This window comes from Orbicella faveolata, unplaced genomic scaffold, assembly GCF_042242905.1.
Source record: "Orbicella faveolata isolate gen_17 unplaced genomic scaffold, um_ofav_v1 contig_3, whole genome shotgun sequence".
Lineage (NCBI taxonomy): Eukaryota > Metazoa > Cnidaria > Anthozoa > Scleractinia > Merulinidae > Orbicella > Orbicella faveolata.
Genome location: NW_028301558.1, coordinates 11,881,246 through 11,905,165, shown reverse-complemented (window position 1 = coordinate 11,905,165; position 23,920 = coordinate 11,881,246). Strand labels below are relative to the sequence as shown.

The window sequence follows — 23,920 nt, the reverse complement described above, 5'->3', positions numbered from 1 at the left end:
GAAAAATTGAATAACATAAAAAAAGAAAAAGTGGGAAAAGAATGAGAAAAGAAGTGAGGGGTTATCAAATTTAATAGATTATTTTTCTCTGAACAAGAAAGCTTGACCGCCGTATGCAGATATACAACGGCTCTCTCTCGTAACCTCATTTTAGTACATCGGACTCTGGATCGAGTGGTACGGGGTCGAGGTCTGGGTGGGATCACTGAAGAAGACATTTTAACTGCCGAGTGACTCGCCCCACACAGGAGTATAAGTATTAGTGCGTGACTGCAAAGTGTCTGAGCAACCTGATAAGATGCTCTAAGGGGTATCCCGGAATGCCCTAACATCGTGTTCAGGGCCCCCTTTCTCAAAAGTTCCGGTACTTTTACGGACCCGAAGCCATCTTTTAAGATCTAAATCTGAGGAATAGTAGTGTGGGTTTTAGCTCAAAAACCAATCCATTCTGCTTCGTTTCTTGTAATTTCTATTGTTTGACTTTCAAACAATATGAATATCTCGATCTTGAATGTAAACACGCCAAACAAACCGACCGGTGATAACTACCCGGGACTTTCGAGGAAAGGGCCCCTGGAGAAGTGTCAGTACCCCCGGTGTGCTATTATGCTACAGTAACTGGAATTGACGCCTGTGTCAATGAACTGGCTGGCTCCTTCGAGTATCCGAACTGTAACAGATCTTACTTTCTCCATGTCTCGTTCTAATGCTAATGTACTGTAAATGATGTAAATAAACTTACATTAAAACATAGATTCTTTTAAGGGGAATCAATTCGTGTAATCATTTTGAGAAAAATTCTCCTTTTTTCTGTAGGTGGAAAGAAGTCCTTCGAAGCACGACACATGGTTCTCACACTCAGATCCAGCTTCTCGTCCAGCATATGCCGGAAGTAGCCAAGGTTCTCAGTTAATCTCTTGTAATATTTGAATTTGAATAGAAAGTAGTTGTAAAAGGATTCCATGTTTTAACAAGGTTTCTGAAAATGTAACCCGGTCAGCCTTAAGTTGTTCATTTTAATATTCGTGATCGTTATTCATCCTAACTTCCTATCATGGTCCTTGTGCGATTAGACAGCCAATTGAGAGGGCCTGTTTTGGTGATCAATACTTTATAAAACTGTCCCTGGCGTTTAGTTAGATGGCAACTGAGAAAAGAAACACGGACGAGGCTAAAAACTGGATTTAAACCTTGCAAAAGAAGTAAACTTATTTGTGATTCCAAAACTCCTTGAGTGCAGCAAACTATTCCTTTAGCTTTATTGATGTTATTAATAGTCATCTTCCGGCACAAAGCGACCTTTTTGATGAACAGGAAGGAAAGCCTTGTGATTTACGTACCCTAAGAGGAATATATTAATGATTCTTTGCAGAAATTTCTTGATCGCTGCATTGTCGAGGAAGGTGACCCAGAGGATGAAAATTACAAGGTAAATTGGTGCTATCTTTTAGTTAATTTTTTTTATCCGGGAATATGATGAAGAACATGAAATTCTTTCTCGAAGTGAAATTTGAAACTTTGTAGTAATGAAACAATCTTTAATAAGCGTTTAAGAGGTAACTTTTATGGGATTTTTTAGGATGTAATTGATATAGTGATGAGTAGTTTTTGTAGTTTTTAACCTTGTAAGTAATTTAAATAACTATGTAAATTATTACCTCATAAGTATTATTGTTCCTGAAAAGTCCCATTGGGGAGGTTCAATAAAGCATTCATTCATTCATTTTAAAATCATAATTGTAGTATTGTACTTGATGGTGCAGATGAAGCAAATTCAGAAATTATTTCATCAACGTGAGTTTTATCAATGAATATTATGAAAAGTTTTTTTTTGCTTACGTGATGTTTAGGTTTCATACGACCTTCGGTTCATTCAAGGAATGCCGGACGAAAAACGCAACGGGAAGAATGCTAAGGAGTCGCTCAGCGCCCTTCATGTAAGATATTCACTACTTCAAATGGGTTTATAAAAATACAGTATCCCTGTTTTTCCACTGCCATACTAAAAGCTTGATGTTGATGTGTATTTGCATTGTCTGATGCAAGCACAGAAGTAAAAGCGTGATGTTTATAATTATCATGGTCGAGATGTCCAACTTCTATCAAGTTATCACTCTCCTTTGCAGAGGGAAATATTTGTTAGCTTTTTTTGCAACTTAAATCAAAACGACGTTCATCTTTCACACCGTATTGTTGGGTCTGGTCTACATACAGTGAATGTGTATACGACATGAATTCCTTTTCATCATGCAACGGTTGATGTTGTTAAGTCCTGGCCAGACGGACTCGCAAGTAGTCGCATGTAGCCGCCTGTTGAACTTGGGTAGAGACTTGCGCTGGGTGGCCAAAGGGACTCGCAAGTTTTCTCAGCTTGCAAGTACACGCAAGTAGCAAAAGCTCTCATTTCAAGGCTACGGGGCTAGTCCCGCGAGGCCAAAATGTACTCATCACGCAAACAAAATAACAACGAATAGACATCACTCAACTTGTGTTGACTTGGGTTGGATGGCTAAACGGTGAAAAACTTGGGTCGACTCGCTTGCACTGAATTTGATCTCGACTAAACTGAGCACAAGTCAACGCAAGTACACGCAAGGCCTGGTTAAACGGAGTCACAAGTAGACCCAAGTTTAGCCTCTTCCAGACGTTCAGTTAGTTGGGGCGAATTTCGTCCCAACTAACTGAACGCCCGAGAAGATGAAGACCCAGATTCAAAACTTACACAAATTAGTGTGGTACAACTTTAATTAGGAAAAACTTTAGAAAAAACAGTTGTTGAGACCTTAAAAGAACTTCAGAAAGGGTTAGGCTGTAGTCCAAATGACCGATATCCAGGTTCAAGAGATATTCTCCAGATTCAGTTGATCCACTCAAAGCACTGAGTGGAAATTTAACTTTGTTTCTTTTTCTTTACAGACGATGGTAAAGTATCAGCGACTTCAATGTCTTACGCACACCCTGTGTTCAGTTCTCATGGATATCAAATGGTGATTAAAACCCGAATACAATGTAACTGACAAAAACCTTTATAAAGTGTTAATAGGACAAATTTGAAAAGCTTTCAGATCTTTCAGTTAATTTGCTGAGTAACTTGGTTTTTCCAAACCACCACGGGTCTTTTTGTTTGCTCTTTTCTGACACGCTGTTATTTACTTTCATTTGTTTGTTCTTAATTTTCGACAGGCGAAAATTTGGCCTTGTGTGTGCATTGCTGAACCAATGCGTTTACATTTTGTTTGTGTTGTTGCTGATGATAATGATGAAGAAACAAGTGGATGCTAAAGGGCAAAACGTAAGTTGTTTCGTTTGATTTTTACTTCTTCGAATAAAGACAAAACATCCTTTCTCAAAATGAATTTACCGTGTTATCAATTTTACAAAGAAATGTATGTTAGGGAGCAACGCTTGCCCCCTGGCAAACAGATCTTTGCAAAAATTGGCAAGTTTGGGATCTCATATTTCCACGAGTTTGCACCGGATTCTTATATGACTTTGGATATTTTTCTAAATTGTCCGTAATAAATTAAACGGTGAAGCTTATTTTTTTTGTTTGCATTGAAAAAATCGGAATAACTTAAAATCGGTAAAAAGATTTATTCTGAAAGTACAACAAATCATCATCAATTTGATAATTGCTGAGTGTTTGCTGTCAAAGTTGTAAGCTTAGGAATGGTACCAAAGATGTCGCATCACATCCGGGACTTTTATGCATAGTCTGTGCGCAAATTAGCGTGCCAGACATTTAGACAATCATAAAGCAAATGATATGAAAACGGCCAGCAATATTTTTCGAATGTGGCTTTCATAGATGAGGTATCGTTGAAGAAATTGGAGGTTTTCTCTGAGGTTTCACCAAAAGAGGAGCCGGTCACCGAATTTTACTGTTTTTCTGTCAGGGAACCGAGCCACTGATTGCACTGTGCTTTGAGGATAGCTGGATTCATGCTACTGTGTCAGTATTCCTTATAATAGCTTGCGGTTACAATCTTGCGAAAGAAGTCTTTCAGATGTTCGATGAGGTAGGCACTTCAATGAAAAATTATATCCATCGTTTGTTTGTCCCATAACCAATCAGTAGTCCAGAGTGCATATTCCTTCTACCCCCATGGTTGTCCACTTTGGGAAGTTCAACCGCATGTCGTGGGCGGTCTGGACACGCCATCTGTACCTATTTCTTATTCACCAAGCCCGTGGGCAGTACGGGGTAAATATTAGCCCGATGTCCTAACAGTACGGACCGAGCGCAGAGAGTTCCGTACAAAAAGGACTGAGGGCCGATATTCTCCCAGTGCGGTCCCAAGCAAGCTTGGTTAATAAGAGATTTATTACACGACCAAAATGTTCAGAAAATAATGCCACTAACACGGACTGGACAAAAACACGCAATTGTGATTGGGAGCCGACTTGGCGTATACTCACGTCTGATGTTAAAAACACCAGAAGGAACAGAGAGTTGGAAGAAAAAGAAATGGAATTTTTTATGTTTGAAGTAAGTTCTTTCAGAGACGGAAGCCATTAAACAACCACAAAATCTTGAAGAGTGATCGTTCGGGATCATCCGAGAGAGTTCCCGGTCCAATACTGAGAGAATATTGCACCAGCTACCAGTAATGGAGCAGTCTGATTGATTAATTTTAGTTATTGGCCCTCTTAGCAGTGCAGCAAACACGGTTAAAAGCTCTGCGGCTATTTTTGAATCCGTCTATACTTTATGTTTCTCGTTCTAAGGGTGTGAAGTACCTGTTTACTCTTAACAACTGGCTGGAAGTCACGCTTTACGTTCTGACCCTGGTCACGCTCGTCAGGCCGCGATCTCAGGATATTTCTGAAATGGGAATTTGCGTTTTTCTTGTGTGGATTGTACTTCTGCAGTATATTAGCAAGTAAGACTCTATATCAGTTCATAAAATGCATAGTACTTATTTAAAACCATGAAAGAACACTACTAGCATATCTAGAGGCATGGAAAAGACGGATAGCGTCAGTATCCTGTTTCATCTGTTGTTTTACCTAATTGACACACTGTTTCTTGTTTGACCGGTTTGGTAACCTGATTAACAGGTTTTGTTCAGTCTTGATATGCCGTTGACCGCGCCATGCAGGCTGATTGACCGCATAAAGAGATAGCAATAAATTACTTTATTTAAGTGTCAAATGTATTTAGCACTGTTGGGCTAATTTTAGACACTGTAAATAAATAAAAAAAATATTTCAAATAGAACCTAAACTATTAAGAATCCTAACTTGTGGGAGGCTGACCAGTTGGCTATTTACAGTTTGGTTTTTCCTCTGTTTCAGATTTAATTATGTTGGATTGTATATTGTGATGATTACAAAGACAATAAAAACAGTTTCCAAGGTAAGTGATCATAAATATAAGACTCAGGCAATTGATATTTCTTTCGCAGTTACAGGACACTGTCTCTTATAGCTGGCACGCTTGTGATGTAAGCCTGAACTGTGTATCCGCACGCATATAACTACGTTAAGGAGGTTATTCCCTCATATATTTACATGGCAGTTTGGTACCTCTTGGCTTTTACTCTACAGTAAACTCACTATTGTAACTGAAATGCTTGTGCTAAGATGAAACTATGTATCATCATGGAAGACATGAACACGTATCTACCCAATGGAAGACTACCCCCTTACAGCAGGGTACATATGCATTCTGATTGGCTCTCTAAAGGCCTGTCTGATTTATTTTTGTAGGTTATGGTTATTCTTCTTATTCTTCTCGCTGCATTTGCGTTCTCACTTTACGTCGTTGTCCCGAAGGATGTAGGTGAAGATGTAAGTTATTAACACAACGTCATGAGATGGTCTTGAAATTCTAAATTTCCAGGTTTCTTCCCCAGGCGATATATATTTTGCCCAGTTTTATCCTGGCCCTGGTTGTTCAAAGCGTACGTTACACTACTCATTTGATAAATCGCTTCTCAGTAGATTAGTATTGGCGAGCAAACTGCGATATGTCCACTTTTTAAACCCCAGGGCGTTATCTGCTCGGTCTAATTCTGTAAAAAGGCTAATGATACTATGAATTATTGATATACCTTGACGTTAGCACACTGGAGTCGGCCCGGGCTCGAACCCTGGGTGGGGCTACTGTGTTATATTCCTAGGCAAGACACTTTATTCTGACGCTGCCTCTCTCTACCTAGAAGTGTTAATGGGTGCAGCCGAATTTATTGTTGGGGGTAACCCTGCGATGGACTAACACCCAATCCAAGGAGGAGTAGAAATAATCCTAGTCGCTTCATGCTACGAAAACTGGGATAAGCTTCGGCGGCATGACACACTTCGTCCGACGCACAGTTTACTTCTGCATTCAAACACCATTTTTTAATGATTATAAATCTACGTTTATTTCTAGGAGGCCGGAAATCTTCGCTTCAAAAACATTGCTTCATCGTTCGCCGCCACTTTCTTTATGATGCTCGATAACTTGCAGTATGACAACATTCTTTTAAATTACAGTGGAAGCGCCGGCAATGGCCTGGTTTTGTATGTCCTTTACATCGCTTATTGCTTTATGATGCCGATAATATTTCTTAACTTACTGGTGAGTGAAAAGCATATCTATTTTAAAAACACCTTGGTGTCACAGCCCTTTCAATAATTTCGCGTAAACCTAACCACTGGAAGAAGGAGGAAAACCAGTGTATCCGGAGGAAAAAAACTCGGAGCAAGGCGAGAACAAACAACAAGCTCAACCCACATACGTAACCAGGCCGGAAGAGAACATTGGAGGGGATGGGTAGGGGAGGGGGGGGGGGGGGTTGGCAAAGAGCGCTCCCACACTTCACCATCCTTCCTTCACTCATTTCTGTGATTTCTCTGTAATATACATTTTGGTCCTACTCCGTTCATGTTGTGTTTCGTTACTGAGTTTTCAAGTCTCTGAATTTCAGATTGGTTTAGCAGTAGGAGATATCGATACCATCCGCAAGACAGCAGCTCTGGAAAGATACACAAGCCAGGTAAGTTTATATACTACACGTACTCACTGCAATAAAAGCGCGCACTCGACTGTGCGCGATTTTTATCTCTTAACAGTACTAGCATTATAGGCACGCAAGGCATGCAGAGAGTAAAGCTTCATCATTAGCATGAAATACATTCTATGATGCTACTTTTAAATATAATCATTATGTTACTGTTATTAGGATAGGTAATCGCATGAATGCGAGTGCAACTTGAGTTTTACACTACCAGTGACATTTAAAAGAATTGTCAAGTATCACGAGTAGTGTGAATCCCCAAAATGCTTGAGCCTTCGTACGATTACTCACTTATTATGACTGGGAAAACAACGAACGCGCATGCGTTAATTTTGCAAATTAACGATAAATTGGTCAGTATTCAGCCAATCACAATGAAGTAATTTTCTCAGTAATGAAATGATACTTTAACACTACTGTAGGATTCATTTCGATATCTTAAATTAAAATTCAGCCTAAAACAATAGACCTCAGCTCAAGGCTCTGGGGAATAAACCCCACAAACTCTGTAGTCATTCCCTGGAGCCCGTTACTGAGGTCTATTGTTTTAGGCTGAATTTTATTAAATCGAAATTGGTTTATTTCATAACATGTTTCGGAAAACCAGTTATAGTCAATAATCCATTTCTTATAGACAGTCTTTCATTATCAGCGCGTCAATACACACACGATCCAACACCCTCCTGTTTTCTTCCTTTGTTAAGAAGGTAAAGTAGCATTTCATTACGCTTGGACTCATTCTAGCACGCTGATCTATTTATTTTGACCCTTTTAGGTAGAGCATTTGTCTCAGCTTGAACGCGCCATTCCAACCTTTATTCTAAACAGTGTACTGGTCACAGAGTACGTGGAGTATCCTAACAAACCAAAGAACCTCAAGACTAAGGTGTGTTAACACTTAATGAAGTCATTTATCTTGGACAGAGATAATTTTTTTTTGCATTTTAATGGAAGTCTTTTACTTTGAAGTACTGATGAAAGAAAACATCTGTTCACTTTATCGTTGCTTTTGGTGGATTCCTGTTCACAGCTCTTTTCTCCGATAATAAGTTTCACAAAATCATCAGCAAGCCGTTGGCGATAGAGCGTTTTTCACTAAGTGTCGAAAAGTAATTGGTTTTACATTACTACGCAACACGATTAGCTTAAAAAAAACTCGCGCCACTTTGATCCAATCATGCAGAAGTGAAACCAAAACCAGTTGTGACTCTTTCGCGTGCGTTTTCCCGCGCTTCGTGTCAGCTATATGTAATTACTACAAGTTTTGATTGGTTCATTGGATTGACTGTGTCCTTTGTGATTGACTAGAGTTTTAACTTTGGTTTTGGTTCTACTCATGCACTCAACTGAAAACTGCTCCAACATCAACAACAACAATAAAATGAACGCATTAACAACAGCAACAACATCAACAACAACAACAACAACAGCAGCAGCAATAAAAACTTACAACAACGAAATAGGTGCAAAATAATAATAATAATAATAATAATAATAATAATATTTAGCAGCGAAGTAAAGCTGCACGAGCAGAGATTCTCTCTTTGTAGGACGTTTTACACCGGAGTTTTACAGTAACTTTCCTTTACTGCTTGGATTTCTATCAGATTGTGGATATGCTTGTAAAGCTTCTTTCTCCTCGCCAAGAGGACGACGAGAAACAGGAAATCGCTGCAGACCTCAGAGAGACTATAGAGAGACACGATGAGCAGTAAGTTCACTTGCCTATTATCAGCTAGTAGCTCGTCCTGGGGAGAAATTTAGCAGCAATTGATAGCCTTTTTCATGACTAACTTTTCTCATTTGCATTATAATATAATCAAACATGTAGGTGAGGCAATTTCGAGCAATTTTGTAGTTTCAGCCTGACGTTGCCTCGCATCCACGTTGAATTTCATTGTAATGCAAATGGTGAAGCTAACTGGAGCTATTGTATATTGGTTGTTTTATTATTATTATTATTTATTATTATTATTATTTTAGGGAAAAAACCTAACAACAAAATTTTTGAATTTTTACCAGATATATGCAAGATTCAATTTGTATGAAAAAGTACTCAATAAAGTTTGTTATTATTATTATTATTTATCTAATTGTTTATATTTCATTAGGTTGAGAGAGATAACGTCATGTCTTAAGAAGCAGAGTGCAATGCTTGAAGAAATTCGAGAAATGGCCACGGATAAGAAGCGAAGACCTAAGCGTGATGAGCCAATGGAGGAGGGCACCGACATTACAGAGTTCTACGTTTAACAGAAAACACATCTCGGTTGTGGATGAGTGCGGCTTACCGCTGATCTACCGCTTTGCCTGCGGGCTATTCTAAAGACCTGTCCGTAATGCCATTTTGTTTTGCAGTATCTTCGGTACCAAGCTAGCGTACGTCTGGTTGAAAATAAGGAAATCATCAAATACGACGCTACAAAACTGCGTAGAAGATGGAAAAATAGCTGGAACACCAAAAACAAACTCGCATCTTCAGCCCAATAGTAAACTGACAGAAGAGCAGAGGGGAAGAGAAAAACTTCCTATCCCAACTAGAAATTAATGGGAATATGGAATCATGCGAAAATCGTCACTGAAGACGCAGCGTATAATGAGACTAATCAGTAAATTTATTGACCATTTCAAAATGTTAAAGCAAGCCGCTACGAACGATGGTCCTGCTGGTATACAGAAAATGAAGAATCTAAACTGAGCAGGGACAGACACAACGTAGGATGAATTTAAAATTTGGTGTACTACATTTCGGCTCAAACCAACCTTCTTCAGATACGCGAAGACGGCTGGTTTGGCCAGCCGAAATATACTACACCAAAATTTAAAATCATCCTATGTGTTTTGTCGGTCTTTTCAACTATGTGGACTATCTCACAGGCTAAACGGTTGTTTAACCCTCTCGACGTCACTGCGATCGTCCTTGGACCGTCTAATTATGGTTCGAGGACAGTTTTGACACGAAACTCGACAAGTGTCTTTCGCAACATTGAGCTTAGTCTCATGTAAACGGGCCTGTGTATTTTATCAGACCGTCACGGCGCAGTTTTAGTGCTGGGAATGTCCACGAATGACTGTTCGAGAGTTGAGGTTTTCAATATTCCAGTAATGTTGTTGTTGAGCCTGTAGCTCTAATACAGAAATTAAAAGTTATGACAAGATAATGTATTCTTGGTTTTGTTCAAACTGGAGACGGACCAATATTAAAAATAGCTTCATCAAGGATTGGCTGGTGATTACGATGATGATAACAGTTCCTTTAGTTTCGCGAGAACCTCAATCTCGATAAATAAGGATATGAAAACAAAACCTCTATATGTTCCAGAGATCTAAGTATTTGATTTTTTGATTTTTTCCTCACTTTCCCTAGTGTTTCTCGAAATCTGACAAATCTGCACATGCAATATGTACCTGACCGAATTCGCAAAAGCATGCCAGCATTGACTCAAAGATAGTCCCAGCGACCAGAAGTCCTCTGACCACCCCCCTGGCTAGGAGATTGGCCCCTCACGCATGCACGTGGCATGGACCACTCCAGTAGGGTGCCATGTCAACACAGAACCTCAAACAACATTAAACAACTGAGTAAAATACCCCAAAACACAGTCAATATCAAGGCTATTTAACATTGAAAATTCAAAGTCTAGCTAGCTGAGAGTGTCAGTACAAGACACCCTCCCCTCCCCACTGCTTTTGACAGCTGGCCGGCAGCAAACCATCAGCAGATGGGCCAGTGCCTGGGCCATGTGCCCAGCCTGGCCTTAACGGAGCTCCCCCTGGGTTTAAGGTCGCTAACTTAGCCTGGATTTGGGCTGCGCCCGAATCCAGGCGAAAACCTATTATTAGTTAAAAATCCTTTTAAAATAATTTTTTCCCATTTGAATTCATCTCAACATATCCTGTCAAAATTATTCGTTACTTTAGCGAGGAGTTGCGCTTCGAAGAACTGCTAAGACTTGTCTTTCTCCGAACTTGCTTCTTTTACAGCGAAATATAAAAACTAAGAGCTGAATGATTTACAAATTGACTTGGTATAGAGACTAACTGAATGATTAAACAACAACCCTGGTTGCTGAATTGATAAACTTAACTTTTACTTACTCGGCACATAGTTTTTAGAGAGAAATAATGGTTATGAAACCCGACAAAGTACTTTGTTGTATGTTTTTGTTCGCTTTTTCGGCCTTGACTGTGCAGAAAACACAACTGTTGTTTATTAGTGACTGAGGAACTAACTATAATACAAAACGTTTTGGTTACGTAATTCAAACGTAGTGTTTGAGCGCAAAACAAAAGATTGTACACGGTCCAGTGGACCTTCCAACATAAGTAACAACATAGTAAGTTTATGGCAGAGTAATTTTTAAACTGATTGCATCGAATGTAGTTTTACTTGATTGCATCAGTGGATATCTCGGCAACAATGTAAAATTGCTCACTTTATTATTTAAGTAATATTTAAGCTAACCCTGAGTGCCAAAACCACCCAACATGACTCATAAGTGGCGCAAGTAGCATTACGTCAATGACAACGGACGCCCAGTAACATGGGTTACGCCCGTAATCTATTATCAACGCCTTCACATGGCAAGATTTGCATGTCTAGAAATATCACGTGAAATCGCCTAAATATATTTCCGGAATTTCCAAAAATATTTTCTAAAATATCACAAAACGTTTCTAAATATCTCGAAAGAACCTCTAAACATCTGTTATTTCTGTTTTAAATATAAACCGATTTTTCAAGGAGGAAATCACTGAACTGCATGGACTGTTTCCGGTAAATAACTGAATATATTTTCAAGGAAATTGCAAGGAAAACACAGGGCTAAGCCAAAAGAAAAATACAAATATTTCTAAATATCCCTAAATTTTCCAAGTATTGTCATATTTTCTAAATATCTCGGAAACTTCTAAATATCTCCTCCCCCCCAAAAATCCAGATATATGTGGAAAGGCCTATTCCGTGAGGTTTTGACATCACACATTCCCAGCCCACAGTAAGAACCACTAATAATGGATACGGCGCAACGGTCCTGAGTTGTTTCGTAATATTCAGCCAAGTGTTGCGTAACCACCTTTGCAAATGAACCGGTTTAGAAGGTCTGCTCAATTATCAGAACAATTAGAACATGTCCTTACTTTCGCCGTCCATTAGAATGCGAGCAGTCTCTCTCTCCTTTGCTAGGAAATCCGCCTCTGCCAGTTCGATCTGTTTTTGCGTTCTTCCCTCACGGATGTTCGAGCAACCTAGAGACTGCTGGCTCTCTAGTTGTCCACATCAAGAGATTCCAGTTTAAAGAATGACAAAATCAATTGTATTGAGAAATCGCCGAGGTTGTTTGCTGAACAGAACTGAGATTAATTTTCGTTATTACAAGAATTGCATTTCTAGTGCTGTAAATTAAATTTGCATCTATTCACATGATTAGTGATATTAGCTTGCAATAAAATGACTGTCTGATTCTGAGAACCCTATTCATCTCTGAAACGTTTTTATTTGTGAGTCAAAGTATTACGTTTGACTCGTACTTGCAATACAAAAATTTCTACAGATTATTAACACTACCGTTCGAAAATTTACTGCGCAATTATATGTTCTTTGATGCTATCGTGATCCAAACAAACATCATCTTCATTCGAGTCTATGATAGTTACCACACGCAATAAGTACGGTATGTTTTTTTCTGGAAGATAAATAGTCATATTTTCCAGTTACGTTAAATATTATGAACAGGTATTGATATATTGGGCTGAATCCGCCAGTAAACCGTTAATAAAACAATGCAGGATCGAATGTATTGTATTATTCGCTTCGATAATCGATGTACAAACTTGCCGTGCCGAATGTACGATTGTATTATCGAGAAATTTTCATCTTTCGCTGTATTAAACTGCTGATTTTCCTAGGTTGTGAACGACCATTTCTTAACAACTTAGGACAGGTATTGTTAAATAAGTATTCCAAAACCTTGTAAAATGTCTCTTCAACATTGTCATTCAGCTTGGCCGAGGCATCGAACCAGTGACATCCAAATCTGCTCTCCAAGTGCATCCCTACGCTGACATTTAGTCCTCGTTTATCTTTAAACTTTGGCTGCACGAAGTCGGAAAGGTCAGATTTGTTTGAAATCACCACAACTGGTTTGTCACTGATCGACGCAGCGTTGCTTTCGCGGATTTCATCAAAGTATCGCTCAAGCTTTACAAACGATTCAGGTCGATCCAGAGAATATACCAAGATGACCGCGTCCGACTTGTCCATATTAACCCTCCTCATGGCGGGAAACTCATAAGTCCCTGAAGTATCGATAATTTGAAGTTCGCAAGTTTTGTTCTTGTAAGCTAAATGCTTGACATGAAAATCTTCCACGGTGGGTAGATGTTCGGGGTTGAATTGTAGCCCGACCAGGCGGTTGATAAGCGAGGTCTTTCCTACTCCCGCGTCGCCGAACACCGCAACAGTGAACTTCTGCAAGTAGCTTTCGTTTTCTTCTTCTTTGTCTTTCGGCATGGTTTGTCACTGACTTAGCAGTTCGCAGTTGCTTTCTCTCTTCTACGGAAACGACGTGAGTAGAATCGTAGATTCTTCGATCAAACGGAAGTTAAATCTAATGAAGATCAAAGAACCAGACATCCGTTGTTTGTACGTCAATCCACTTCGGAATAAAGTCAGTTTTCAGGGATTAGTTGGGTAAAGATTTCTTGCGTACAACACCAAATCTCGTTTAAGTATACCGTTCACCAGTGAAATAATTGTTTATAAAAGGCGGTATTCGTTCAGGTGTGTCTGACAGCCATTTGGCCTCATGCATGACTTGGAACAATTAAAAATCCGTACGGCAATTCTTTGTGTAAAGCCATAAAGGCATTTAAAACAACTACAGATTTGCATATGTCGGCTTAAGTACATTGTACAAAAACTGTGATGCCGTCAGAATTAATCCATCTGTTATTCACTGCTATTCAGTCCAGCTAAGCAGCAATTCCCTAGTATAGAATGATTACTTATAGCAATTAACTAATTTTAACCTGTTTGAAATGTTCTTATGGGCATTCGCACTACATCGTTATTCCCAAAAGAGTTCATTAACTGAACTTCGCAGAGCAGGCTTCAATAAGGCGACAATGTCCATAAATTAAGCCTAACAAAACCAGTGAACATTAAAATTAATTAAAGCATATATAATTATCTATAACAAAATATTTGTCTTCTATTACCAAAGTCAGTCAGTACGAAGACAATTATCATTATTGCACGTAAAGTAAGAAAGGTATCAAACGTTAATTGATCAAGGTTTATTAGACGGTTAATCGTCATCGAAAAGCGACGCGCAAATTTTTAAATGAGTGGGTGTCCATCAATATCTTGTCCTTAAGCATCGGTTGCCGTGGTACCAGGTGCTCCCATCAAACTCATTCACGTTGTAAATGAAGCGATGACTGAACTGATATATACCGTTCTATTTCAATATTTGTAAAAGCTGAAAAAACACAAACGAAAAATAACGCGATTATATCCATCTCATACGATCAACCGAGTGAATACTAATAACCAATTAAACTGATTCTGTAAATATTGGTTTACAGCAACGAAATACCTATTCCTTGGGTAAACTTGGAATTTACTGGCACGTACAACCTAGCTTTCTAAACTGAAATTCATCTCTCTAATCCTAAGAGAGGATGTAAAATTTCGGACCCACGGTAGGCGTTGCATAACAATTTCAATAACAGCAGGGAGTCCAAACGAAAGGTCTGTTGTTGTTGTTTTTTTTTAATTTTTCTTGGAAAATTTTAAATGAAATTTAAGGTTGATTCAGTCGAATTGCGACATAAAATGGAAGTTCCGAGCTCGTATTCGGGTTATTTGAGCTTGAAAACTAGCATCTTGACAAATTTTCACCAAACAATAAAGTCGTGGAAAGATTAAGTTGTGTAACATTCGAGTGGTGTCCAGTGCTGAAGTCGTAAACATCGATGTTTTTCAATTGGGTAACTCAGCAGTATTCGTGCGTGCGCGAGCGCACTTATATTAGTTCCACAACAGCATAACGAAGTCAGTCCCACAGACTTGTGTCAATTATTACAGTATATTTTATTAGTGCGATGATCATACGTTGATTAACAATAACATACACCTTTATCAAACTAAATAAGGTCGTATTTCTAATGGAATGGCGGAATGTCAGACAACTCGCCCCCGATCTTCAGACAACTGGTCCCCGATCTTCAGACAACTGGCCCCAATATGAAAAAACCTATGTTACGTTGGACAAATATATTTTTATGCTCATAAAGTAATAATTTCTTGAAAAAAGAAGAAAGTTTGTTTTTTAAAGTATATTACGAGACCAGGTAGGTTGCTACCAGTGTAAATTTATCATAAAATAAATGGTTGCTTAGAGCCTCGTTTCTGTGCAGGAAATTTGACCACGTGACAAATGAGAATATCATCAGTGCAACCGCATCATCGAGAGATAAATTTTGAGTAAGTTTGACAAGCTATTGTGAACATTTAAAAAAGGTTACATGCGTTTTTCTGGTCCAGCCTCGCTTTCATGTTAGGTCACGTGACCACCTCATAATCGGCAACTGTCACTAACTGATCAAATTGCGTATTTCTGCCCATTTTGGGTAAGTTTGACAAGCTTTTGCAAACATTAAATATAGTTATATGTAATATTCTATTCCAGCCTCGTTTTCATGCTAGAATATCACGTGACCACTTCATAATCAGCAATTGTCACTAAATAAGAAACTTACGAATATCTGCCAAGTTTGGTGGTGAACCGATGGTAATTGATGAGGTTATAAAAAATTTAATGTACCAGCCTCGTTTTCATGTTGGCTCATATGCATCCGATTTTCAACCCTCCTTAAAACCCGTCCTAGCAAGTTGCAGAGTTGCCACCGAAACTTTTAATGTTCACTAGACCCTAATGAACACTTTTAGACTGGTGGCTTGCTATCAGCACGAACTTCCCAAGGGATTACATTTGCTCCCAGACTAGTAACATGCGCTAACATCCTTCATCTTTTCTTCTACACAGAGTGCCACGCGTGAATGTGTGCTCAGTCTCATTTGTCACCGGTTTGCCTCAGGGAAAGGAAAATAGGCACACTTTGTTCGTCCTTACATGACGCAGATTTTGTTTCCCGCTTTGGTTCACAAACTTTTCGCGCCGGTTTCTCCCGATCGAGATAGACTAATATATAGATTTAGTCAAGCCTAAAAGTAGAGCTCCTGGGCCGGGCTGTTCAAAGCTCGATTAAGATAATCCAGGTTAAGCGAGAATTTTGATTTTAGTTTTGCAACTTTGCAGTGAGGTTTCCTGTATATTGTTTGGCCGTCTACACTGAGTTTGAACAATCTGAAAATACGCAAAACAAAAGTAGTGAAAAACATTTGTATACAAGGCATATTTATAATTCTGTTAACTTTTAATCCTGGGTTAGCGTTAACCGGCTTCCGAGCAACCTGGGCCCTGTTGCCACAAGTTAACCTTACATGAGCCCGCGATCTAACAGAAACCAGCTCTTGGTCAGCGGTAAAAAACACGTGACCTCGATGTGCTCTAAACTTGAGCCCTCGATATGGTCACGTGATACTGGTCAGCGGATACCTTGTTTTGACAGGTGTCAATTGACCATAACATGTATGTCCAATATCAAAGAAGGAGGCTATAAATCAAGGTTGCATAATAATAATAATAATAATAATAATAATAATAATAATAATAAAGTTTTTTGGGCGCATTTAAAAAAAATCAATGCACTTACATTACTATAAGAAATAAATTAGTTAAATCCTATAAAATATTTCTAATAACAGTAATAAATAAAATAACTGAAATAATTAATTAAAATACAGTTTCTCATAAAATAAAATAAATCAGAAGTAGGATTTCCCAAACAAGAATGTTTTGAGGGCAAATTTAAAAGACGAAAGAGATGTTAACAGAATCCGGTAGACTGTTCCATAATATAGGTGCGGAGAAAGAAAAGGCACGTTCACCGTATGTCACAGAGTTCACAGTAGGGACAGTGAAAAGAAAATGGATAATCTTAAAAGTGATGAGCAGAAGTTTGAATATAATCCGTGATTCAACAGGTAGCCAGTGTAATTCTCGAAGGGCAGGTTTGATGTGGTCGTATTGCTTGGTTCCAGTGATAAGGCGTGCGGCAGTGTTTTGAACTCTTTGAAGTTTATCCAGTTCCTGTTTTGGGAGACCATAAAGGATACTATTACAGTAGTCCAGACGGGATATTACAAGCGCATTAACTAACAGTTTGAGATTTTCCTTGGCGAGGCATTTGCAAATGCGGCCTGTGGACCTGATGGCGTTAGTTGCTTTCTTACACGTCTCGTTTATGTGGTATGTCAGTGATAGGTTTTTATCTAAATTAACACCAAGATCACGAACTCTCTCAGTTAGTTCAATGACGGTATTGTCAAAAGAGAGCTTCTCGATGTTAGGTGTCTTGGTGAACCGGGATGTAAATAGTATAACCTCCGTCTTTTCAGCATTACTTCTTAGCATGTTTTGCGTGTTCCATCGCATTACATCCTCTATACAACTTCGGAGGGCAGTCAGAGACAGGGCCTGATTTGCAGGATCAATAGCTATATATAGTTGAGTGTCATCTGCATAAAACAAAGAATTCAAATTATGGCGAGCAATTACATCTTGAAGAGGGGCGATATACAGGGTGAAAAGTAATGGTCCAAGTAGAGACCTTTGTGGGACACCATAACGCAGAGCACAAGGAGTGGACACTTGATCTCCAATGATTATTGATTGCCGACGGTTTTCAAGGTAAAATCTGAACCAGCACAGTGTCAATTTTGAGAAACCAAAGTAAGACTCAAGTCTTTCCACCAAGATCGTATGATCAATAGTATCAAAGGCCGCTGATAGATCGAGTAAGACTAATACAACATCTTGGCGACGGTCAATCGTTCTAAGAATGTCATTTGTCACACGTAGCAAGGTCGTTTCCGTAGAGTGGTGTTTCCTATATGCAGACTACGTAGTTGGCATCAAGTTGTAAGCTTCAAGGTAGTTGTACGTTTGTGTTTGTACGTTTGCATGTCTCTGTCAACCCATTTGCTGGAGTATGGCTGCCATCTTGCTCGACTCTGTCGTCGTCGTCGTCGTTCGCAGCGCCCACGAGCAATACCGCTAGTCATGATAACCATGAGAAAATCAATTCGTGGTTTAAGATCTTGAAGCAGTCTAAGTTGCAAGAGGTACGGCACGACTCTGAAGCCTGCAAATGCTTATAAACGTGAGAAGATCTGTCCAATGACAAGTGCTCGTGCACGCGCGTGGAGAAATGTCGGCTTGTTTCGCCAACGTAACAAGCATTACAGCTTGCACAAGAAAATTTGTACACGATGCGCGTACGGAGCCTGTCAGCCTGTAATGCTTGTTACGTTGGCGAAACAAGCCGACATTTCTCCACGCGCGTGCACGAGCACTTGTCATCGGACAGATCTTCTCGCGTTTATAAGCATTTGCAGGCTTCAGAGTCGTGCCGTACCTCTTGTAACTTAGACTGCTTCAAGATCTTAGACTCCGCACCTACCAAGTACCAAGTTAATTCATGGTTTCCTTTTCTTTCCAATATGGGTTTGGGGCTCCCCTTGGCGGCCCTTTGGGCCGTCGGAGCTCCGCTATGATGGTCCAATGCTCATTTATTTGTCAACCCAGCTAGTGAAACTGTATCGTATATGAGCCGTGCCTACCAATGCGGAAGTCTATGAATGCTCAGTACTTCCCGTCACTATGTTCGAGGGCTGAAAATAAACCTCTCTTGAGTTTTTAATAAGATAAATAGGTAATTAACTCAGTCCAGCCTCTAATTAATGCAGGTTCACCCTTCACAGAGAAAAACAATCAAACGCCAGGTTTTGAGTTTCGTTAAAAGGTTGTGGCTGATCGCAAGAAAGTTTTAGCGAATCATTTTACGCTGATTATACTTCCCAGTTTCATTCTAACTGTTAGCGTTTTTTCTCCTGGAATGTTTTTCACAAGGCGCGGTTTCTCGGGAAATCTGGTCAGATCTAGCTGGCGAACAGGCTCCCGCTTCGCTCTGCGAATTCTTCTGTTTCGCACTCGTCGAAATTTTTTTCCGTCCTCGCCGGGAGCCTGTTTGTAGGCTAGGCCAGTTCTTTCCCTAATGTTTTTATACACACATCTCTTCACATTGAATTTTGACAGGGAAATATTGATAGACCACTCGAGTCCCCTTTTCCATTACTTGGCCACTCTGCAGCCTATTTTGTGTCCAAGTTCATGATACTTTGCATACTTCACCCCTCATACACGTCCTTGAGCACCTCTTTGTTAACATCAAAAGCTATTTGCAATCATTTCTTTACCTATTTGTCTATACCTAAAGAGAGATCTGGTTGAGAAAATGTGATATAATTATATTAAATTGGTTCTAAGGTGAATTACTTTCAAATTTTTGGATTTAACCTCTAATTATCCATTTTCAGCTCAGGTAAAACAAGTAAGTTTATTACGGAAACAGTTTAAATTTAGCTGTTTTGAAAGAACAACTCTTCAAAACATGTTACAAAATTACTGAATACTGTAGTTAAACATGAAAAGAAAAGTTGTATTGCTATCAAATAACAATTATGGAAAGTCCTCCTCTTGAAAAATAGATAAAGGCAAAAGTGTCTAAGGGTTAATTAAACGACTGATAGACCCGTCTGACTTGCATGGCACGGTCCGGGCTACGAGACACGAAACATTTTATAGCCGTGGAGGTCTTATGTCTGGGCTTAGAAACTAGGGGTACGTATTCAAGCATAAATTACTTTGATTTATCTTAACGCTTTATTCTGGAAGTGAAGATATGGCGTAAGCTTCCCAGCTATGAAAGCAAAACTGAATGAGCAAAATAAAAAGCAAAAAGCAAATACGCCTGAAACTAAAAATAACGACAACTCCATCCCGAACGATTTACCTCACTTATATACTTTTGAGATTTGTCCACTACGATGGCTTATGTAATTCGAACTTGGCTAACTTTTACAGGAACAGAAAAATATTAAACTAGGAGATTTGTTGTAAAACCAGTTCGTCGCTTAATGTTAACCGAAGTTTGTTTTCAGATTGGTACCTCGTAGGTAGACCAATGATGGGAAAGGAATAGTTGCAAATCCGGACTTATGAATATACCCCCAACTTTGCAAGACAAATCTTGCCCAGTGGCAATAAGCTCGCAATGCAGACGTATTCTGTGTGCTCGAGTGTTATCCACGTTCGAGTAGATTCGCCGCCATGTTTGCTTTTTCGGAGTTTGCATCCAAGATGGTGCTCACTTGATCAAAATGCGTTCGCTCGCCAAAACACGCCTTTATTACAGGCTAATTGGCAATTAAGACTGGGATCATAGGCGTTGAGTGCCAAAGCCATAATTAAAATTTAGGTACGAACTCTTACTCAGCCAGTGAAACTGAGACGTTTTGTCATGTTACGTAGACTGTGATGGCAGACACATTGACCTTGGTGAACACGGGACAATTGCTTTCGTTAGTGTTTACCGATACCTTTGGGCATTACGTAGTGAACACGGGCAATTGCACTCGTTATTGTTTACCAATACCTTTAGGCATTACGTAATCCTTTTGTTACTTGCCATCGTACATTTTTCATATAATAGTTTTCGTTCGTAAAAAATAAGTTAAAATTCTAATCCTCGGTGTGTGCAGTACGAATCGGAACTTCTTGGGCATTTTCGAATATCAAGGACACTTGGACTGTCAGGGCATCGTTTAAAAGTTTGGTTTATAAAATCGTGTGGAATAGAATAAATGTTTAATCTGGTAAACACTTGGAACAATGACATTACTGCTGAACTAAAAAAAAACCGATTATTGTCAACCGTTGAAGTTACCGTCTATTTCAATTCTAAATCTTAGGAGTTTGTTTGTGTCCATATTTCTGTCTCAAAGAAGTTTTATTTATGGTCAGTTTTTACACAGTTTCACCTTTTCCAACGGAAAATTACTCCGTGGATGGCGAAAAAAATGAAAACCAGATTAAGTGTAATTTATGCAGGTACAGGTGAGTGAAACTATAAACGGGATAACACAAAGTGGGCTGATTGTATTCCATGTCCGTCAAACGCAGAAACTCGATCGTTTAAAATAAAGGCAAGGTTGAGTGGACTCAAGGTCAAAGACGGGAAGAGAAGACTGAAAGGAAATATTCTGACAACACATGCATTGTTTGGAATACAAAGCGGAAAGAAAATGCCCCCGCGCAAAGCGCCTGTGTGCAAGCAATTAGAGACTTCAAGTTTACCTCAATACAAGGTAAAAACTCATTTCTGGCTCGTTACATGTATTAGCCTGGCCTTAGTTACATGTCTATCCCGAAACATGACAAAAATATAATTATTTGTTTTCGAAACTCGCACTGACCTCACAAAAATGGGGTTCCAATTTCTTGGCGCGCCTAAAGAACTTCAAAGCAGATATTTTATATGCAGCCATGACCCTGGACCTCCCATCACATAGATAATACTTTAAGACAACAAGATCAGTCAGTCAAGATCAGATAGTTCATTTATTATTATAAACTACTGTCTTCGAATGTCGCTTATACATCTGTTTTGGTATTTACATATTTTGCACCAATTATGTGAAATATTGAACAGTATGAAATAGTTCAAAGCCTTATTGACTAATCAATTAGTATATTATATAAGTGGATAAAATTATTTTTCAACCACTAATTTCAAATTTGTTCTGGGTAAAATTTCGAGATGAAATAAGATATTTAAGACGCGTACCTTAAACCATGAATTGTGAACAAAACCTCATGTAACTGGAAAAACAATCGTAAAATAGTTTACATTCTGTTCATCCACGCACTGAGAAATGCACAAAGTTTAAAATAAACATCTTATGCAATGGCGTTTGAAGGACGAAAGATTAATTAAACTATTATGCAACTGGAAAAAAATCTCACATCATAGATTGAACGTCATAAGATTTTGAGAGCGTCGAAAATATACTACAGAGCTAACATGTCATCAGGCGCACGTTATTTCTATTTTCATTTCGATTTTCGCCTAAGGCTACTTAATAATGGACTTCCCAGCCACGAACGGCTACCTTTAGCTGGAAGAGTTTGTGTTCTACGAACATAGAATGCATCTATTAGACCATGAAACATGTCTTCAACGCCCCAGGACATCTTCGCTGATGTGATTGTCCACAATAAATTCCATTCCTTCTCTGCGACATACTTTGTGTTTATTAGACTCCCATCGTTCGTTTTCATTTCTAATGCGTGTCCATCTAAGACGGCGTCCGATTTGTTCGCCACAACCATGACCGGAAGATTGTGGCCTCTTTCTTGAAAGATTTCTTCTCTGAGCTGTTCCAACCGTTCAAATGAACGAGGATTGTCCAGCGAGTATACCAGCAAAATTGCGTCCGCTTTCTGTATGTCCACTCTCCTCATGGCAGGGAAATTCTCCGAGCCGCAAGTGTCAATGATATCCACCTGATAGTTTCTATCGTTATAGAGAATTTGCTTGGAGTAGAAGTCCTCAACAGTGGGTTCATACTCATCGGTGAATGTCTCACCGAGGAAAGTCTTGATAAGCGACGATTTACCAGTCCGAGCCTCGCCGAATACAACAACTGTGAACATTTTCAGATACGCAGAGCTTCTCTTCTTGCCCTCCACCTTCTTCTGCTCTTTCACTTGTTTCTTCATAGTCGATTCCAAATGTCTTCGAAGGCAACGAGTTGCTTCTCAGATGAGCCAACACAAGCGAGCGGTTTATACGTTTATAAAATCGTGACAGGGTATCGAATCCTTACCGCAACTAGATGGATGACGACTTTAATCGTCTTATAGCGTGCTTCCAGTAACAGGTTCGTGACTCGCAACACAGCGTCGAGAGAAACAAACGTTTTGTCAGTGATAAACCAGTTATGACTTCACGAGCTCTACACGATCTACTGTGTCGACGAAGCTGCCGTCGCGTTTTATAAGAAATGCGACGGAGAATGCACCAGAAATTCATGACATGAAAAATCTGACAGCGTAAGGGGTCTGCTTGTCATCACATTCTAGAATATCAACACATAGATTATTTTACGTATTTACGTAACAGCGCCCCCTTAAAACGTCCCTGGCTCACGCATTGTAGGAGGAAGTGGGAGCGGTAAGCCGCAAGTGTTAAGACAATGTTTGGATAACTTTCTATCAGTTTTGTTTCACAGCTACTGGCTTATTCAGGCGAAAACGAAGACCTAAAAATAAGTAAAAAATGAAGTGATAAAAATTGACAGGCGTGTTATTTCTGTTACCCTTTCTCCAATCCTTCGATTCATTGTACTCGGAAAAGACCAACACCAACGCAGTTTTACTCGACCGAAAACAAAACAAAACAAAACAAATAAAACAAAAAAAACATTTCCTGAAGGTTCCATATGTTCCCCTCAGTTGAACCCAGTGAGCCTTAGAGAAAAGAACAAAAGTTCCATCTAAAGGCAATGATTCTTATCCTTCACACTTTTCAAGCGTAACGTAGTTAACAGTTTTTAGACCGAACAACAGAGCCAGGTTATTTTTAGGCAGGAGCTAGTTAATTACTTTTCGTGAAACTTCCGGTATTTACCGCTGTCTCAAAATATCCTGTTTGAAATTACATGACGAGTCGAAAAATGAAATCGTTTTCAAATGATTGGACTCGTCGTCGGCATTCTTTAAATTTCGGGAATTCTGCATGTGACAAGACTTGAGTGTTGTAATAACCGAAAACTGAAATGGGGTGTGTTGTTCCCTCATAGAGTTGAAACGACAAATGCTTCAAGCCTCCTTTTATTGAAATTCTTGGACGGAAAACAGAGGTGGGCGAAATAGAAAAGTTCTCTG

At 39.2% G+C, this 23,920-nt stretch overlaps 4 protein-coding genes across 7 annotated transcripts in view; 1 reads left to right on the top strand and 3 right to left on the bottom strand.

The window, feature by feature from the left end:
• The window catches only part of LOC110049667 (transient receptor potential cation channel subfamily A member 1-like), a 30,268-nt gene extending 20,044 nt beyond the window's left edge, over nucleotides 1–10,224 (top strand). For all 4 annotated transcript variants that reach the window (XM_089297871.1, XM_089297873.1, XM_089297870.1 and 1 more), the window contains exons 16-29: nucleotides 817–901; nucleotides 1,373–1,429; nucleotides 1,851–1,937; nucleotides 2,917–2,987; nucleotides 3,184–3,292; nucleotides 3,897–4,019; nucleotides 4,729–4,883; nucleotides 5,299–5,359; nucleotides 5,713–5,793; nucleotides 6,377–6,565; nucleotides 6,915–6,983; nucleotides 7,780–7,890; nucleotides 8,612–8,715; nucleotides 9,116–10,224. In XM_089297871.1, the coding sequence (XP_089153997.1) occupies nucleotides 817–901; nucleotides 1,373–1,429; nucleotides 1,851–1,937; nucleotides 2,917–2,987; nucleotides 3,184–3,292; nucleotides 3,897–4,019; nucleotides 4,729–4,883; nucleotides 5,299–5,359; nucleotides 5,713–5,793; nucleotides 6,377–6,565; nucleotides 6,915–6,983; nucleotides 7,780–7,890; nucleotides 8,612–8,715; nucleotides 9,116–9,257 (1,444 nt within the window). In that variant the 3' untranslated portion in view covers nucleotides 9,258–10,224. The remainder of the gene's footprint in view (nucleotides 1–816; nucleotides 902–1,372; nucleotides 1,430–1,850; nucleotides 1,938–2,916; nucleotides 2,988–3,183; nucleotides 3,293–3,896; nucleotides 4,020–4,728; nucleotides 4,884–5,298; nucleotides 5,360–5,712; nucleotides 5,794–6,376; nucleotides 6,566–6,914; nucleotides 6,984–7,779; nucleotides 7,891–8,611; nucleotides 8,716–9,115) is intronic.
• Nucleotides 10,225–11,420: 1,196 nt separating this feature from the next.
• LOC110049709 (GTP-binding protein Di-Ras2-like) lies at nucleotides 11,421–14,088 on the bottom strand. The gene has a single exon (XM_020755524.2). It carries the CDS (start codon nucleotides 13,513–13,515, stop codon nucleotides 12,862–12,864), a length of 654 nt encoding a protein of 217 aa, XP_020611183.2. The 5' UTR covers nucleotides 13,516–14,088; the 3' UTR covers nucleotides 11,421–12,861.
• A 2,851-nt stretch (nucleotides 14,089–16,939) lies between these two features.
• On the bottom strand, nucleotides 16,940–17,545 carry LOC149106390 (uncharacterized). Its single transcript, XM_089297357.1, has one exon. It carries the CDS (start codon nucleotides 17,543–17,545, stop codon nucleotides 16,940–16,942), a length of 606 nt encoding a protein of 201 aa, XP_089153483.1.
• Nucleotides 17,546–21,573: 4,028 nt separating this feature from the next.
• LOC110049703 (ras-related protein Rap-2a-like) lies at nucleotides 21,574–23,452 on the bottom strand. Its single transcript, XM_020755515.2, has one exon. The coding sequence runs from the start codon at nucleotides 22,751–22,753 to the stop codon at nucleotides 22,085–22,087; it is 669 nt and encodes a 222-aa protein (XP_020611174.1). The 5' UTR covers nucleotides 22,754–23,452; the 3' UTR covers nucleotides 21,574–22,084.
• Between the last annotated feature and the right edge of the window lie 468 nt (nucleotides 23,453–23,920).

What these genes read in the sequence shown, in the direction of transcription:
- LOC110049709 (XM_020755524.2), bottom strand. Translation starts at nt 13,515, where the DNA reads ATGCCGAAAGACAAAGAAGAAGAAAACGAAAGCTACTTGCAGAAGTTC.
- LOC149106390 (XM_089297357.1), bottom strand. Translation starts at nt 17,545, where the DNA reads ATGCTAAGAAGTAATGCTGAAAAGACGGAGGTTATACTATTTACATCC.
- LOC110049703 (XM_020755515.2), bottom strand. Translation starts at nt 22,753, where the DNA reads ATGAAGAAACAAGTGAAAGAGCAGAAGAAGGTGGAGGGCAAGAAGAGA.